Source organism: Bufo bufo, chromosome 5 (genome assembly GCF_905171765.1).
Source record: "Bufo bufo chromosome 5, aBufBuf1.1, whole genome shotgun sequence".
In the NCBI taxonomy this organism is placed as follows: domain Eukaryota; kingdom Metazoa; phylum Chordata; class Amphibia; order Anura; family Bufonidae; genus Bufo; species Bufo bufo.
This window is the reverse complement of record NC_053393.1, coordinates 439342333-439358356: the sequence shown is the minus strand read 5'-3', so window position 1 is coordinate 439358356 and position 16024 is coordinate 439342333. Positions and strand designations below refer to the sequence as shown.

The following is a 16024-nucleotide window of genomic DNA, read 5'->3' as shown; positions in this document are numbered from 1 at the left end:
GAGTTACCGACTGGGGGTGGGTCCCTGCACAGTCTGACACTGGCAGCACTGATAGGATAGTGTCAGACTGTGCAGGGACACACCCCAGCTGGTAACACACATCTGTACCTATATCCATAAACTTAGCAAGAATAGTAGAAGAGTGGCACAACATAGGGTCATAAGAATAGATGTTATTACATGGGGAATGCAAGTCAGGGGCAGTGACAAGTCCACTTTAAAATTATACAGATACTCTTTCTGATATGGATGTTCAAAATACAGTTGGTACACCAGCCTCATCAAATGTAGGATCTTAAGTTATAGTACGCAATAAATGTTAGATTGAGAATCAAACTTATTTGAGTATTTGTATGCAGGGGCGGACTGGACATAAACCCAACAGGAAAATTTGCCCAAACCCACTTCTGAGTACATAGAGATCTGATGCTCTGCGCATCAAGTACTGGCCTGCAGTGTAAAGTGCCCTCCTGCATTCAACTGTATTACTGTCCTCAGGATGGCGATTCAGTTGAATACTGCAGCTGGAGCGGCAGTATTTCATGTTGGACTGTGATATTTGGTCCTGTTGGGGTGATATTTTGTGCTGCACGTCAGGTTTGCTGGCCTCACCTTCTTATGTTGGCCCTGCCCTCTTGGACCCACCTACAACACGGTGCCACTTTTACTTTTTTTCCAGGGCCAACCTTTAAGTTCCCAGTGGGCCCCTGTTTGTATGATTTTATAATTAATATAGTTTCAAATTCGTGTTTTCAGCATTTTTCTTGCAATATATTTCCATTACAGGTTTGGCTTTGTGGTGGATCTGTAGAAATTGTGCCATGTTCGAGAGTTGGTCATTTGCTTGAAAATAAAACATACAATGCATTTCAAAATGAAACAACATTGAGAAATAAAATTCGAATAGCAGAGGTTTGGATGGACGCTTACAAAGAGAACTTCTACCATAATATTGGAAAGGAATTTGTAGCCAAGCTGGTAAGAACTGACTGCGCATTGCTTCTTAATACCCTCAAAACCCTCAAAACGGAGTTCCATTTTTGTTCAGGTTAAACTTTTGCCTTCACGATCAGTTTAGTAGTTACGCTTTCTTACGCTGTCATACAAGAGAGCTGCATATGCAGTGTTTCTATAATCTACATTGGGCAGCACGGTGGCTCAGTGGTTAGTACTGGTGCCTTGCAGACCTGGGGTCCTTGGTTTGAATATGACCAAGGACAACATCTGATGCACCACTGGGGACAGCGAATTATAATAATGTGCTGTGGAATATATCGGTGCTACCCAAGTAAAATAACTAAGAAAATAAATACGCCTATGAACATCACATTTAGAGGTGGGACGACGAATCAGTCAAATCCACGAATCCCTCGAATCTTGAGGGATTCGTGGACTCGAATCCTGACCTCATTTACTAAATTCGAATCTGACAAATCCATGACAGCGGGGACCGGTGCAGTCCCTGTATTCTAATGCACCGGCCCCGCTCACTGTAGTATAATCTTATGATCTAACCTGCATTGTTAAGATATAATAATCTATCTGTATTACTTACGTTACAACATTAAGTTCCGTAGCAGAGAGGAGGGAGGACAGGCGGGCGGCGCATCACTCACTACGTCACGTGCCTGCGCCGCCCACTTTAAGAATGAAGCAGGCGGCACGGGAGCGTGACGTAGTGAGTAACGCGCCGCCCGCTCGTCCTCCCGGCCTGCCTCCTCCCTCCTCTCTGCTACGGAACTTAATGTTGTAATGTAAGTAATACAGATAGATTATTATATCTTAACAATGCAGGTTAGATCATAAGATTATACTACAGTGAGCGGTGCATTTGAATACAGGGATTGCACCGGTCCCCGCTGTCATTCCTAATCCAGATGCCGGCCCCCAGCCACTGTATTGGGGGTCATTCACATTGCAGGGACACTGTTATGGGGGGGTATCTGTGGATGGATATATATGTGTCATCCACAGATCCTCTCCATCACAGTGCCATCCAGAGATCCCCCATAACAGTGCCATCCACAGATCCCCCATAACAGCACCATCCACAAATCTCCCCTAACAGTGCCATCCACAGATCCCCCATAACAGTGCCATCCACAGATCCCCCATAACAGTGCCATCCACAGATCCCCCATAACAGTGCCATCCAGAGATCCCCCATAACAGTGCCATCCAGAGATCCCCCATAACAGTGCCATCCAGAGATCCCCGATAACAGTGCCATCCACAGATCCCCCATAACAGTCCCATTCACAGATCCCCATAACAGTGCCATCCAGAGATCCACCCATAACAGTGGCATCCACAGACCCCCATAACAGTGCCATCCACAGATCCCCTCATAACAGTGGAATCCACAGATCCCCCCATAATAGTGGCATCCACAGATCACCCCCCCCATAACAGTGCCATCCACAGATCCCCCCATAACAGTGCCACCCACAGATCCCCCCCATAACAGTGCCATCCACAGATCCCCCCCCCATAACAGTGCCATCCACAGATCCCCCCCATAGCAGTGTCATACACAGATCCCCCCCATAAGTGTTTGGATCACTTTGTTTCTTACAACGTTCACACATTTCTTATGCACAGGATTTGTAGGATTCGAGATTCGAAAGATTCGATAGATTCGAGAACCTTTTCGGATTTGGATTTGGATTCGAAAAAAAATTGATTCGTCCCACCTCTAATCTCATTACTTGGCTATCTATTATTTTGAAGTCTTGGCATTCTGCTATATATGCGGTCTTCATGTGTACTTCACTCTTTGCATCATTCCTATATATACTCTGACAAAAATAATCGCACACCCAGATAGAAATGTTGGATTGCTGCAATAATCGGCATGCATGTTGACAGACTTTGAGAGCGGCCAAACTTTGGACTGAGAGAAGCAGGATAGTTGTTTTGACTAATTGCCCACCATCTAGGCCGACCTAGCTGTTAGGAGTTGTTGGGAGCAGTGATTACATGAGAGCATGCACACCAGTAGAAAGGATTGTTTGATCCACCAACAAGCAAACACAGGTGGCACCTTCATTACTCAGCTCTTTCTCAGCCTCAACCATTACCAGGAACGTAGCAGAAGGAAATTTGGTGTGATGGTGCCTATTATATGTCCTGCCATTGACACCGTTGCCTTCGTTTGCAGTGGTATCATAACACATGTGGACTGCTACAGACCAGAACCGTATAGTCTTTAGTAATGAATCCAGGTTTTGTTTAGGATCTGATGACGGTTGGGTTTGATGGAGACGTCGTGGTCAGGGCTTTAATCCTGTCTTTACTGTGGAGTGACACACTACATCGACTGCTAGTGAGCCGTCGCAACAGTCGGTGGTGATAGTAGGGATACAAGGGACAACAACAGCGCAGGACATCCTGTGGCCACAAGTGTTGCCTGTCATGGCAGGGCTTACAACTGGCATTTTTCTGCAGGATAATGCTCGCACACACACAGCAAGGGTTTCCCAGGAATACCTCTGACAGATTGCAACACTTCCTTGGCCTGCCTGGTCACCAGATTTATAGACAATTCAGCATTTATGGGACCAGCTGGCACACCAGCTTTGGTAACCTACGATTGTGCAGGATCTACAGGCTCAGCTGTAACATCTGAGAGCAAATAGGACCAACCGCATCTCATCTTGTATCAAGGCTAGAAGTGGATCGACTAGAGCCTCCGTTCTATTGTTGTTTTCCCCAATAAACTTATCCTTTCGCTCTAATATTGTAATCACTTTCATATCTCATCATTACATTCACACACAGAGAGCTTCATTCTATTCCAACAACTTATTTTTGGTGCGTTATTTTTTTGTCAATGAGCGTATACTGAATAAAGCATAAGTGCGCCTCTGTGACCATCCAAACTTCCTCACTGGTGTCGTGCAGTGAAGAGGAACAGGTGGCTCAGACCCGGTTCTAGTGATTGGTGGGAGTCCTGTGAAGAGGAAATAAATCTTTTTTTATGGGATAAACCCTTTAAAGAGGACATGTCACCATGAAATGCAGTGCGATTTGCAGGAAGCGTATAGAGCAGGAATACATTTAAATCCCTGACATTTCAGACTTCATTGTACATAGGGGAGGTGTTACCAGCGACTGACATCTCTGTAAACCCACACAGTTAATGCTATCAACCACTGATAACATCTCCCCTGTGAACAATGAAGTCAGAGGAGAGATATGAATGAATACATTACAAGTTATACTGAATATTTTCCCACAAATCTATATATCAGTCTGCTCAGCTCCTCCTGCTAGAACATGCTGCCTAGAGATTATAGTGCAGTTCTTCCACCTTGTGTCATTATCTGGAATTACAACTTTTTTTTTCCCTCTGCTTTAGAAAGGGATGAATGATTTTACTGAGCTGAAGCAACTGCGCCTGAGACTGGGATGCAAAGGATTCACATGGTTTATATCTGATATTGATCCCGCAATGAACACGACATATTCAGTGCTGCACTCATTAGGACAAGTAATACATATTCTCTATGTATGGTTAAAGCCTTTAAAGGCAACCTGTCACCAGAAACTTAAGGCTAAACAAAGCACAATGTCTTGAAGTATTAGGTCTCAAATGATTTAGTAATTCATTGCTTCATTATGGTGAAAAAGTACTTTGAGTCCATATGCAAATGAGTAGTTAAGTGCACTGAGGGCAGGCCTAAGCCATTTTGTGCACCTTGGTTTCTCCTGCTTCCGCTGCCAGCCCATCCTTCTCCTGATTGACAGTGCCAGTGCATAGTCATCTCATCTACCCATGTCCATCAAGAAGGAGAAGGAGGATCTGGCAGAGGAAGCAGGAGGAGCAAAGGTACGCAGAGTGACTTGAGCCCGCCCTTGGTGCACTTAATTCCTAATTTGCATATGGAATAAAATTATTTTTTCTCCAGACTGATGCACAGGATCTCCAAATGAAAGATATCAATCCATTCAGGTGAGATAGATTTACAAAGCATTGTACCTGGTTTACCAGTGAATTTCCTGGTGACTGATTCCCTTTAAACTGAATAGTTGTTTTTATTACTGTAAAAACTGCAATATTATTTCCTGCATAATCAATTTTAAAGGGGTGGTCTGGAGCTTACTTATGCATGATCTATCATCAGTGTTGCTCTGAAGTTCATTGGGCTCACCAGAGGAAATAATTCTGAGGACCCACCCTCTGTGTACACCCGTCATATGGATGTCTCTTTTTAATAAATTATTATGGCACATGCCGGAATTATCATACATCAGGTTTAATAGGATATCTATTTAGTGGTTCCAAAGGCAGCTCCAAATTATCTTCTACTAGACCAGGAGTACTCAATCATACCTTTAATCTCACCCAATCTCCTATGTGCCCCCCACAAAGTAATAGTGCCCCCTTAGTGCCTCACCACACGGTAAGAATGTCCCCTTAGTGCTACTTCACAACAGTGATGCCCCTAAGTCCCTTCAGTGGAAATAATGCTCTTAGTGCCCCTTGGACATTAATGATGCCCCCTTAGTGCCCCCATACAGTATACAGTATGATGACCCTTTGGTGCTCCACACACAGTATGATGCACCTAACTGCCCCCACTCTCTCAGTAGTCCCCTTGGTGTCACTGTACAGTATGATACCCCCTTAAGTACCCGCCCTACACACACACATATACACACACACACACACACACACACACAATCAGGTCCCCATAAGTGCTCACAACACAGCAAAATGCCGCCTTAAGTGCCTGCCAAACAGGATGTAGCTTCCCACACAGTATGATGTCCCATTAAGTTGAACCCAAACAGTATGATGTCCGTTTAAAGGATAACTGTCATATTTTTATTTATTTGCTAGTTTAGGCTATTTTCACACTAGCGTCCGGGGCTCCGCTTGTGAGTTCCGTTTGAAGGGTCTCACAAGCGGCCCCGAACACATCCGTCCAGCTCCAATGCATTCTGAGTGTATGCGGATCCTCTCAGAATGCCTCCGTTTGGCTCCGCTTGGCCTCCGTTCCGCTCAGCAGGCGGACACCCGAACGCAGCTTGCAGCGTTCGGGTGTCCGCCTGGCTGTGCGGAGGCAAACGGTTCCGTCCAGACTAACAATGTAAGTCAATGGGGACGGATCCATTTGAAGTTGACACAATATGGCTCAATTTTCAAACGGATCCGTCCCCCATTGACTTTCAATGTAAAGTCTGGACGGATCCGTCTGAACAACTTTCAGACTTAGAATTGTTTCTAAACTATAATGCAGACGGATCCATTCTGAACGGATCCAAACGTCTGCATTATAGGAGAGGATCCGTCTGTGCAGACACCAGACGGATCCTCTCTGAACGCTAGTGTGAAAGTAGCCTTATTAGAGCTAGGCATGTACAGTTGTGGCCAAAAGTTTTGAGAATTACATAAATATTGGAAATTGGAAAAGTTGCTGCTTAAGTTTTTATAATAGCAATTTGCATATACTCCAGAATGTTATGAAGAGTGATCAGATGAATTGCATAGTCCTTCTTTGCCATGAAAATTAACTTAATCCCAAAAAAACCTTTCCACTGCATTTCTTTGCTGTCATTAAAGGACCTGCTGAGATCATTTCAGTAATCGTCTTGTTAGCTCAGGTGAGAATATTGACGAGCACAAGGCTGGAGATCATTATGTCAGGCTGATTGGGTTAAAATCGCAGACTTGACATGTTAAGAGGAGGGTGATGCTTGAAATCATTGTTCTTCCATTGTTAACCATGGTGACCTGCAAAGAAATGCGTGCAGCCATCATTGCGTTGCATAAAAATGGCTTCACAGGCAAGGATATTGTGGCTACTAAGATTGCACCTCAATCAACAATTTATAGGATCATCAAGAACTTCAAGGAAAGAGGTTCAATTCTTGTTAAGAAGGCTTCAGGGCGTCCAAGAAAGTCCAGCAAGCGCCAGGATCGTCTCCTAAAGAGGATTCAGCTGCGGGATCGGAGTGCCACCAGTGCAGAGCTTGCTCAGGAATGGAGGCAGGTGTGAGCGCATCTGCACGCACAGTGAGGTGAAGACTTTTGGAAGATGGCCTGGTGTCATGAAGGGCAGCAAAGAAGCCACTTCTCTCCAAAAAAAACATCAGGGACAGATTGATTTTCTGCAAAAAAGTATGGTGAATGGACTGCTGAGGACTGGGGCAAAGTCATATTCTCCAATGAAGCCTCTTTCCGATTGTTTGGGGCATCTGGAAAAAGGCTTGTCCGGAGAAGAAAAGGTGAGCGCTACCATCAGTCCTGTGTCATGCCAACAGTAAAGCATCCTGAGACCATTCATGTGTGGGGTTGCTTCAAATCCAAGGGAGTGGGCTCACTCACAATTTTGCCCAAAAACACAGCCATGAATAAAGAATGGTACCAAACCACCCTCCAACAGCAACTTCTTCCAACAATCTAACAACAGTTTGGTGAAGAACAATGCATTTTCCAGCACGATGGAGCGCCGTGCCATAAGGCAAAAGTGATAACTAAGTGGCTTCGGGACCAAAACGTTGACATTTTGGGTCCATGGCCTGGAAACTCCCCAGATCTTAATCCCACTGAGAATTTGTGGTCAATCCTCAAGAGGCGGGTGGACAAACAAAAACCCACTAATTCTGACAAACTCCAAGAAGTGATTATGAAAGAATGGGTTGCTATCAGTCAGGAATTGGCCCAGAAGTTGATTGAGAGCATGCCCAGTCGAATTGCAGAGGTCTTGAAAAAGAAGGGCCAACACTGCAAATACTGACTCTTTGCATAAATGTCATGTAATTGTCGATAAAAGCCTTTGAAACGTATGAAGTGCGTGTAATTATATTTCACTACATCACAGAAACAACTGAAACAAAGATCTAAAAGCAGTTTAGCAGCAAACTTTGTGAAAACTAATATTTGTGTCATTCTCAAAACTTTTGGCCACGACTGTATACCTGAGTTAGTCTGTCAATGATTGCCAAAAGATCTGTAATTGCCTTATAATAACAGCTTTCATTAATGTCTCCTGTCCCTTTCCACTGCTCCCTTAACCCCTTAGGGACCGGGCTCATTTTCACCTTAAGGACCAGGCCATTTTTTGCAAATCTGACGAGTGTCACTTTAAGTGGTGATAACTTTAAAACGCTTTAACTTATCTAGGCCATTCTGAAGTTATTTTTTCATCACATATTGTACTTCATGACACTGGTAAAATGAAGTCAAAAAAATTATTTTTTATTTATAAAAAAATACCAAATTTGCCAAACATTTGGAAAAAATTTGCAAATTTCCATGTTTCAATTTCTCTACTTCTAGAATACATAGTAATACCTACAAAAATAGTTATTACTTTACATTCTCCATATGTCTACTTCATGTTTAGATCATTTTGGGAATGACATTTTATTTTTGGGGGACGTTACAAGGCTTAGAAGTTTAGAAGTAAATCTTAAAATTTCTCAGAAATTTTCAAAAACCAACTTTTTAAGGACCAGTTCAGGTCTGAAGTCACTTTGTGAGGCTTACATAATAGAAACCACCCAAAAATGACCCCATTCTAGAAACTACACCCCTCAAGGTATTCAAAACTGATTTTACAAACGTCGTTAACCCTTTAGGTGTTCCACAAGAATTAATGGAAAATATAGATACAATTTCAAAATTTCACTTTTTTGGCAGGTTTTCCAATTTAATATTTTTTTTCCAGTTACAAAACAAGGGTTAACAGCCAAACAAAACTCAATATTTATGGCCCTGATTCTGTAGTTTACAGAAACACCCCATATGTGGTCGTAAACTGCTGTACAGGCACACAGCAGGGCGCAGAAGGAAAGGAATGCCATACGGTTTTTGGAAGGCAGATTTTGCTGGACAGTTTTTTTGACACCATGTCCCATTTGAAGCCCCCCTTATGCACCCCAAGAGTAGAAACTCCAAAAAAGTGACCCGATTTTAGAAACTACGGGATAGGGTGGAGGTTTTGGTGGTACTAGTTTAGGGTACATATGATTTTTGGTTGCTCTATATTACACTTTTTGTGAGGCAAGGTAACAAGAAATAGCTGATTTGGCACCGTTTTTTTTTTTTTTGTTATTTACAACATTCATCTAACAGGTTAGATCATGTGGTATTTTTATAGAGCAGGTTATTACACAATAATATCATTTTTGAAACAAAAAAAATATCATGTTTTAGTGTCTCCATAGTCTGAGAGCCAAAGTTTTTTCAGTTTTTGGGCGATTATCTTAGGTAGGGTCTAATTTTTTGCGGGATGAGATGAAGGTTTGATTGGCACTATTTTGGGGTGCATATGACATTTTGATCGCTTGCCATTACACTTTTTGTGATGTAAGATGACAAAAAATGGCTTTTTTTACACCGTTTTTTTTTTTTTTTTTACGGTGTTCACCTGAGGGGTTAGGTCATGTGATATTTTTATAGAGCCGATTGATACGGACGCGGCGATACCTAATATGTATACTTTTTTTTATTTACACAATAACAGCTTTTTTAAAACAAAAAAAATGATGTTTTAGTGTCTCCATATTCTGAGCCATAGTTTTTTTTATTTTTTGGGCGATTGTCTTAGGTAGGGTCTCATTTTTTGATCGCTTACTGTTATACTTTTTGTGATTTCCCTATTTTTTACCAAATTTTTTTTTTTACTTTATTTGGGGAAAATTACGTTTTTGTTTATTTTTACTTGAAACTTGTAATTTTTTGGGGGGAAACTTAATTTTTACAAAATTTTTTGTCCCACTTTGGGATTTCAACTTTTGGGGGTCTAATCCCTTTTACAATGCATTCCAATACTTCTGTACGGGACCCCCCCTCGCATTTAGCCAAGGTGTCTGCTCAATGATTTCAGCAGGCACCTTGTTCCGATCACCCAGGGACCTTGTTCCGATCACCGCCCACCACACAGCGGTGAACGGAAATACACAGGGCGTACAGGTACACCCTGTGTCCTTAAGTACCAGGACATCAGGGCGTACCTGTGTCTGTAACAGGTTAAAAGACCGTTGCTATGGCTCATCTGTCTCCAGCTAGGAAGACAGAGGGGCGGTCCTTTACACTGCATGCCTGCATTAGGCTTCAGAGTGAGGAGGCGTGTCTCTCAGTAATCCAATCTGATTGGCTGGCAGGAAGCTGCTGGCTACAGCAAGTGTGCATGTGACCTGAGGGAAAGCAGTTTTGGAATCAGAGAACTGGCAGAGGAGCCATCTTGAGAAGATCCTGATAATGTCGAATTCAAAACAGCCGTAACTAAGGGGAAAACTCAAGGAAAACTGTAGTAAGTGAAGAAACTAAAGATTGCTTTATGCATAATGCTGCTGCAGCAGTAACATATGCTAAAATAGATTTTTTTTTTAATGAAAATATGACATTTATCCTTTAAAGGGAACCTGTCATGTGGATATTTGATTATAATCTAACTAATTATATACAATCATTAACTACTAAAAAGTACCTTAGATGTATTCACTTACTGGTGTGACAGATGGTTATCTCAATATACACACAAAGATGCCACATGCTAATGAGCTGATTGGAGTCCGGCGTGATGTCATTGAGTCCAGCGTATATTTAATTCAGAGCTATAGCCACTCCCCTGCCCACCTGCTGCTGGTTCATATGGAAACCAACTGTCATTCAGCAGCAGGTAGGCGGGGAGAGTCAGGAGCTCATGAATATTCATGACTCATCATTATCAGCTGGAGCTTTTCAATACAAGATGTTGGCAGATTGACTGGGTCAATTAAAGAAAGTGACCCAGCATTGTGCTAAGAGAATCAGTCACTTATTTATGTTGCCCTTAGTTAGGACACCATAAAACTGGTGACAGGTTCCCTTTAAGTTGAACCCCTTTTTCACCATTGTATTTAACTATAATCTGTGTCTTGAGGATGCAGTTGAAATCAGGATATTAAGAGGTGCAGGGGTCCGGATAGCTGGCATTCACTGCCCGGATTTGGAAATGGTCCAACAGTTTAAGGGGTTATGCCATAATTGATGTACAAAATTAAAATCAGATATCACATAGTACATTATAGTCTCTTTCTAACAAAGCTAGAACCAGCCCTGTACCTCACATGGATCCAGAGATCTCCACATTCATTGCTCCAAATGTTCTGCTAGATTTATATCAGACTGGCAGCTTAGGGGAGGTGTCTTTTCTGTTGCAGCTTAGGGGGCATGTCCTTTCTCCCTGTAATTGCCACAGCTTCTAAATAAAGATATGGCTGGTAGCAGTTGAAGATGTAAACCGAGCTTGTGTGACCGCATCAGAGAAGTGGACAGAGAAATAAGGAAAATACAAACAGCAGGTGGCACTATATAGATATATATTATTGGATAGGTCAGTGGCTATGCTAAATTTTTTATGATATGCAATTACAAAAATATTCAGATCCGTTGAATATTGCTGGTTTGAAATGTAGAATATTTTTCATGGTACAACCCCTTTAAGAATCCCCGTGCTCAACCTTAGGTGTCCAATTTTATTGAAGGTCCATTTTTGTGTCAGAGCTTGAGCCCACCAGAGCCTCCTCCAATAATCTGGTGGGCCTATCCTAAGGACAGACTATGGATAAGTAAGTCTCGGACAATTTCTTTAATTTATTATTTTCCACTGAAAAACTTAAATATTTACAATCATGCAAAAATACACAATATATTTGTGTTGCTGATATTTACTCCACATTTTATTACTTTTACAGCTCTTTAATTCAGGTGCTGGACAATGCGTGCAGTGTTCATATAACAGAGGAATTCAGCTGGTTGAGCTTTCCATTTGTGATGACAAAGTGAATCAGGTAGTTTTTACTTTTTATATTTTCATTTTATTTGCCATACAAGAAAAAATCATTAGAATAAGTCTCAGTTCTGAAAAGTGTATACTGTCCCTCCCAAGCACCCAACGGCAGAATGCTTTTTTTACTCAAAGATACCTAGTTGTCCTGTAATATAATTAAAATGATTGTCCATATGCACATTTATGGCATATCCACAGGATATGCCATAAATATTCATTTTTGATCTAGAATTTTAGATTGGTGGATCCAAAGGAGATCTGTCCCATATGTACGTATGTACTTCAAACCAGTAACATATAATGTTATCTCCACAAATGGTGGATATTATCTGCTCCACAGATATTACATTTTGAACAATTTTTTTAGTGTGTAATATAATCTGTGCTAGTGCCATTGCATGAGCTTGGTGAGACAACCTAGACCCAAACTACTAAACCCATCCATTTACTTTTTCCCCCCTAACATTTAGCATTTGAATCTGGACGAAAGCTAAACTGCCTCTGATGTCCATTTTGCTGGGCTTTAGTATACCACACTCGCTCTTTATTTATGCCTCTGTATAATTAAAGGGGTTGTATCGTGCTACAGTATTGAGGACCTATCCTCAGGGTAGATTCACATCTCCTGCAATTATCTCGGGTAGTCTCTTTTGGCAGAGGAACAGACTACTGGGGTTACCATATCTGGTGTAGCCAGATACCACCGCACACTGTCTGATCCCCATTCACTATGCTTGCTTTTGGCCAGACAGATTCCTGCTGCAGCTGCATTTGTCCATCCGTGTGGGCATTTATGCCGGAAAGCTGTTGTTTCTCAGTTGGATCCCATTATAGTCAATGGGATTCAGTGGTGTGCGGCGGTATCCGGCTAGTCCGGTAGTCTGTTCTTCTGCTGGAACAGACTCATGCAGTTAATTACCAGAGATGTGAAACTACTCTTAGCAATACATAAATGTTTTACATTTCTAGGTATTTGTCTATTATGACAAGAAGATCCAATTAAGAGCGACGGGGTCTCTATGTCTAGATGTAACAGAGGAAAAGGTGCTCCTCAGAAACTGCACCTTCAATGGCGTATCCACATGGGATTTTAATGAGGTACAAATTAAATAATAATTTACAAAAAGTTACAGTATGGACTGAATTTTATTCACAATATGGCTTCGTGAATGAGGTCTTATTATTTGTTGCAAGTCGATGAGCCCCAATTGGATTGTGGCTAGCCATCGATGGCTACGAATGGAAAACGCAAGACCTTTTTCTGTAGCTGTTTATTTTGATAAGCATATATCTCAGTGGTTAGGACAGGGGCCTTGCAGAACTGGGGTCCCAGGTATGAATCTGACAAAGGACAATATCTGTATGGAGTTTGTATTTCACCCTGTGTTTGCGTGGGTTTCTTCCATACTAAAAGGGCATTTAGAGTGTGCACCTCACAGGAGACAACACGTGATGATAATGTCTGTAGAGTGCCATGCAATATGTTAGTGCTGGAACCTGTTCCTCTCCATTTCTTGGTCTCTGCCTGAACGCGGTCCAAATTGATGGAAGGCAGAGCCAGCAATACCATATTGTGGCACATTATACCACCCCAACCAAGCCAAATCCCACAGTCGATCATAAAATACTGCCAGCAGCACAAAATACATCCTCAATAACTTCCACTGGCCGGCTGTGAGGAAGAGAACACCAATAGAAGTTTATGTGGTTCAATGATAAATAACAAGCTAATCACACATCCATCATGATTATAGTATCAAATTTTTATTAAACATATATTACAGACATGATTGGCATACACAAATAAATTAAAAAAAAAGGTTAAAAACACCAACACAGTGGTGGTGATCACATGGCAGGATAAACACAATAAAATGCAAGTGCAAAAAGTATTTTTAGGGAGGTACTATAAAGTGCAGATTCAAGAGTACATAAATAAGTATTATACACACAGCCTAAGACCTCATGCACACAACCGTATGCATTTTGCGGGCCGCAGAAAACGGATCTGCAAACAAATATGGATGATGTCCGTTTGCATTCCGTATTTTGCGGAATGGAACAGCATTCCCCCTAATAGAACTGTACTATGCTTGTCCGTAATGTGGACAATAATAGGACATGTTATATTTTTTTGTGGGACGGAAATACAGACATAAGGAAACAGAATGTACACTGTGGTTTTTTTTGACCCATTTAAATAAATGGTTCCCTATACGGTCCGCAAAAAAAATGGAATGGACACGGAAAAAGAAAATATGTTCATGTGTATGAGGCCTAATGGTACGGCTATAAATAATACGGATCAAATAACATGTAAAAAAAAAGGCGACAAAGTATATAGGCAGATAAAGTATATAGACGACAAAGTATATAGGCAGATATCTATATAGTACCAACCAAAGAATTGTGTCCAGCCTCAGGTCAGACCACCACCATGCCCCGACGCGCGTTTCGCAGTCAGCTTTCTCAAGGGGTAGTGGTTGGTGGATTTATATAGTGCTAACAATAATGCATTCACATGGGAGCACAAACCATTAATTAGCAATGTGCCAATGCCCTGCATGACTTAATTAAATAAGACCTCCCAGAATCAGACATCCCATCAAAGAGGAAGCCCCAGTTACCTGGGTGATTTAACTATTAGATGAGGCTCTGCCCACTATATGGCACGCCATTGTTCCCAGCGCGACGTCGGCCTCGAGACGCCGCCGCCGCACCCGTAAGAGACGGAGCGCACAAGTAATTGCGCAGTCCGCCAAATCTTGGGCCGGGGAGCGTCTCGGCAGGTGCACACGCAGAAACAGGTGCGCACCGCAGCGGCCATATTTAAAAATGTAACAAACTAAGGGCATTGCATATTAGATAAGCAAGAAGTATGCTAACACCATTGTAGATGACTAGCGAGAGGACAGATAGCAACAATTGTTATACAGCATGTATATGTGGTTATAAATATCTCTTATATATATAAAAATGAGTTTCTGTCTGTCTGGACATCAAAATGTCTGTCTGTCTGTTTGTTCTTTATGCCCGACCAAACGACTGGACCGATCTTCACCAAATTTGGCAGACACATACATCAGGTGTCCAGGGTCTCAGCTCTCTATGACGTACCGTTCCTGAGATATTTCAAAAAAATGACCTGCATTATCCAATACAAGCCCCCAACTGCCATGCACACGGTCACATGTCCCTTATCAGCCAATAGAATCTCGCAGACCCTTAGTCTCCACATACACACAGTTTTACTCCAGGTTTCCATAACAACCCAGCCATTTTTCTTCACTGCTGTAAGTCAGCTTTAGGCTAGGGCTACACAATGACATGCACAGCTCAGCAGACAGCATCACACAATAGACTTAGATACACAGCAGACAGTATCACACATGATAGGATGAGATACACAGCTCAGCAGACAGTATCACACATGATAGGATGAGATACACAGCTCAGCAGACAGTATCACACAGGATAGGATTAGATACACAGCTCAGCAGACACTATCACACAGGATAGGATATTAGATACACAGTTCAGCAGACAGTATCACACAGGATAGGATTAGATACACAGCTCAGCAGACACTATCACACAGGATAGGATTAGATACACAGCTCAGCAGACAGTATCACACAGGATGGGATTAGTTACACAGCTCAGCAGACAGTATCACACAGGATAGGATTAGATACACAGCTCAGCAGACAGTATCACACAGGATAGGATTAGATACACAGCTCAGCAGATAGTATCACACAGGATATGATTAGTTACACAACTCAGCAGACAGTATCACACAGGATATGATTAGATACAAAGCTCAGCAGATAGTATCACATAGGATAGAATTAGATACACAGCTCAGCAGACAGTGGGGTGGGGTGCTGTAAAGGTCACTGTTATGGAGGATACTGTCGATATATTTTAACACACAGAAACATTAAATGAAATAGATTAAATATACCCATGTGAAGCCGGGTCGTTCTGCTAGTATGTAATAAATATGCATAATAGTTAGTTAATAAAAAGTGCATGAAATAAATATATTAAAGTAGACAATTCATGAAGCAAATAAGTATGAGGGGGGGGGGGGGGGGGGGGGGGGGAAAGGGAGAAGAATGCATTATAGTGTTATATAATTGCATAATAAAATTATGCAGATATATAAAATATTTTTATATTTTTGTTTTGAATTAGATGTGAATAGTGCCAAAATGGAAAATGTATGAATAAAT

The 16024-nt window shown here is 41.8% G+C and overlaps 1 protein-coding gene across 1 annotated transcript in view; it reads left to right on the top strand.

Moving 5' to 3' along the window:
- GALNT15 (polypeptide N-acetylgalactosaminyltransferase 15) overlaps positions 1–16024 on the top strand; it is a 59238-nt gene that overhangs the window by 26685 nt on the left and 16529 nt on the right. The window contains exons 6-9 of the mRNA XM_040433545.1: positions 787–978; positions 4361–4492; positions 11692–11787; positions 12756–12884. Of these exons, the coding sequence (XP_040289479.1) occupies positions 787–978; positions 4361–4492; positions 11692–11787; positions 12756–12884 (549 nt within the window). The remainder of the gene's footprint in view (positions 1–786; positions 979–4360; positions 4493–11691; positions 11788–12755; positions 12885–16024) is intronic.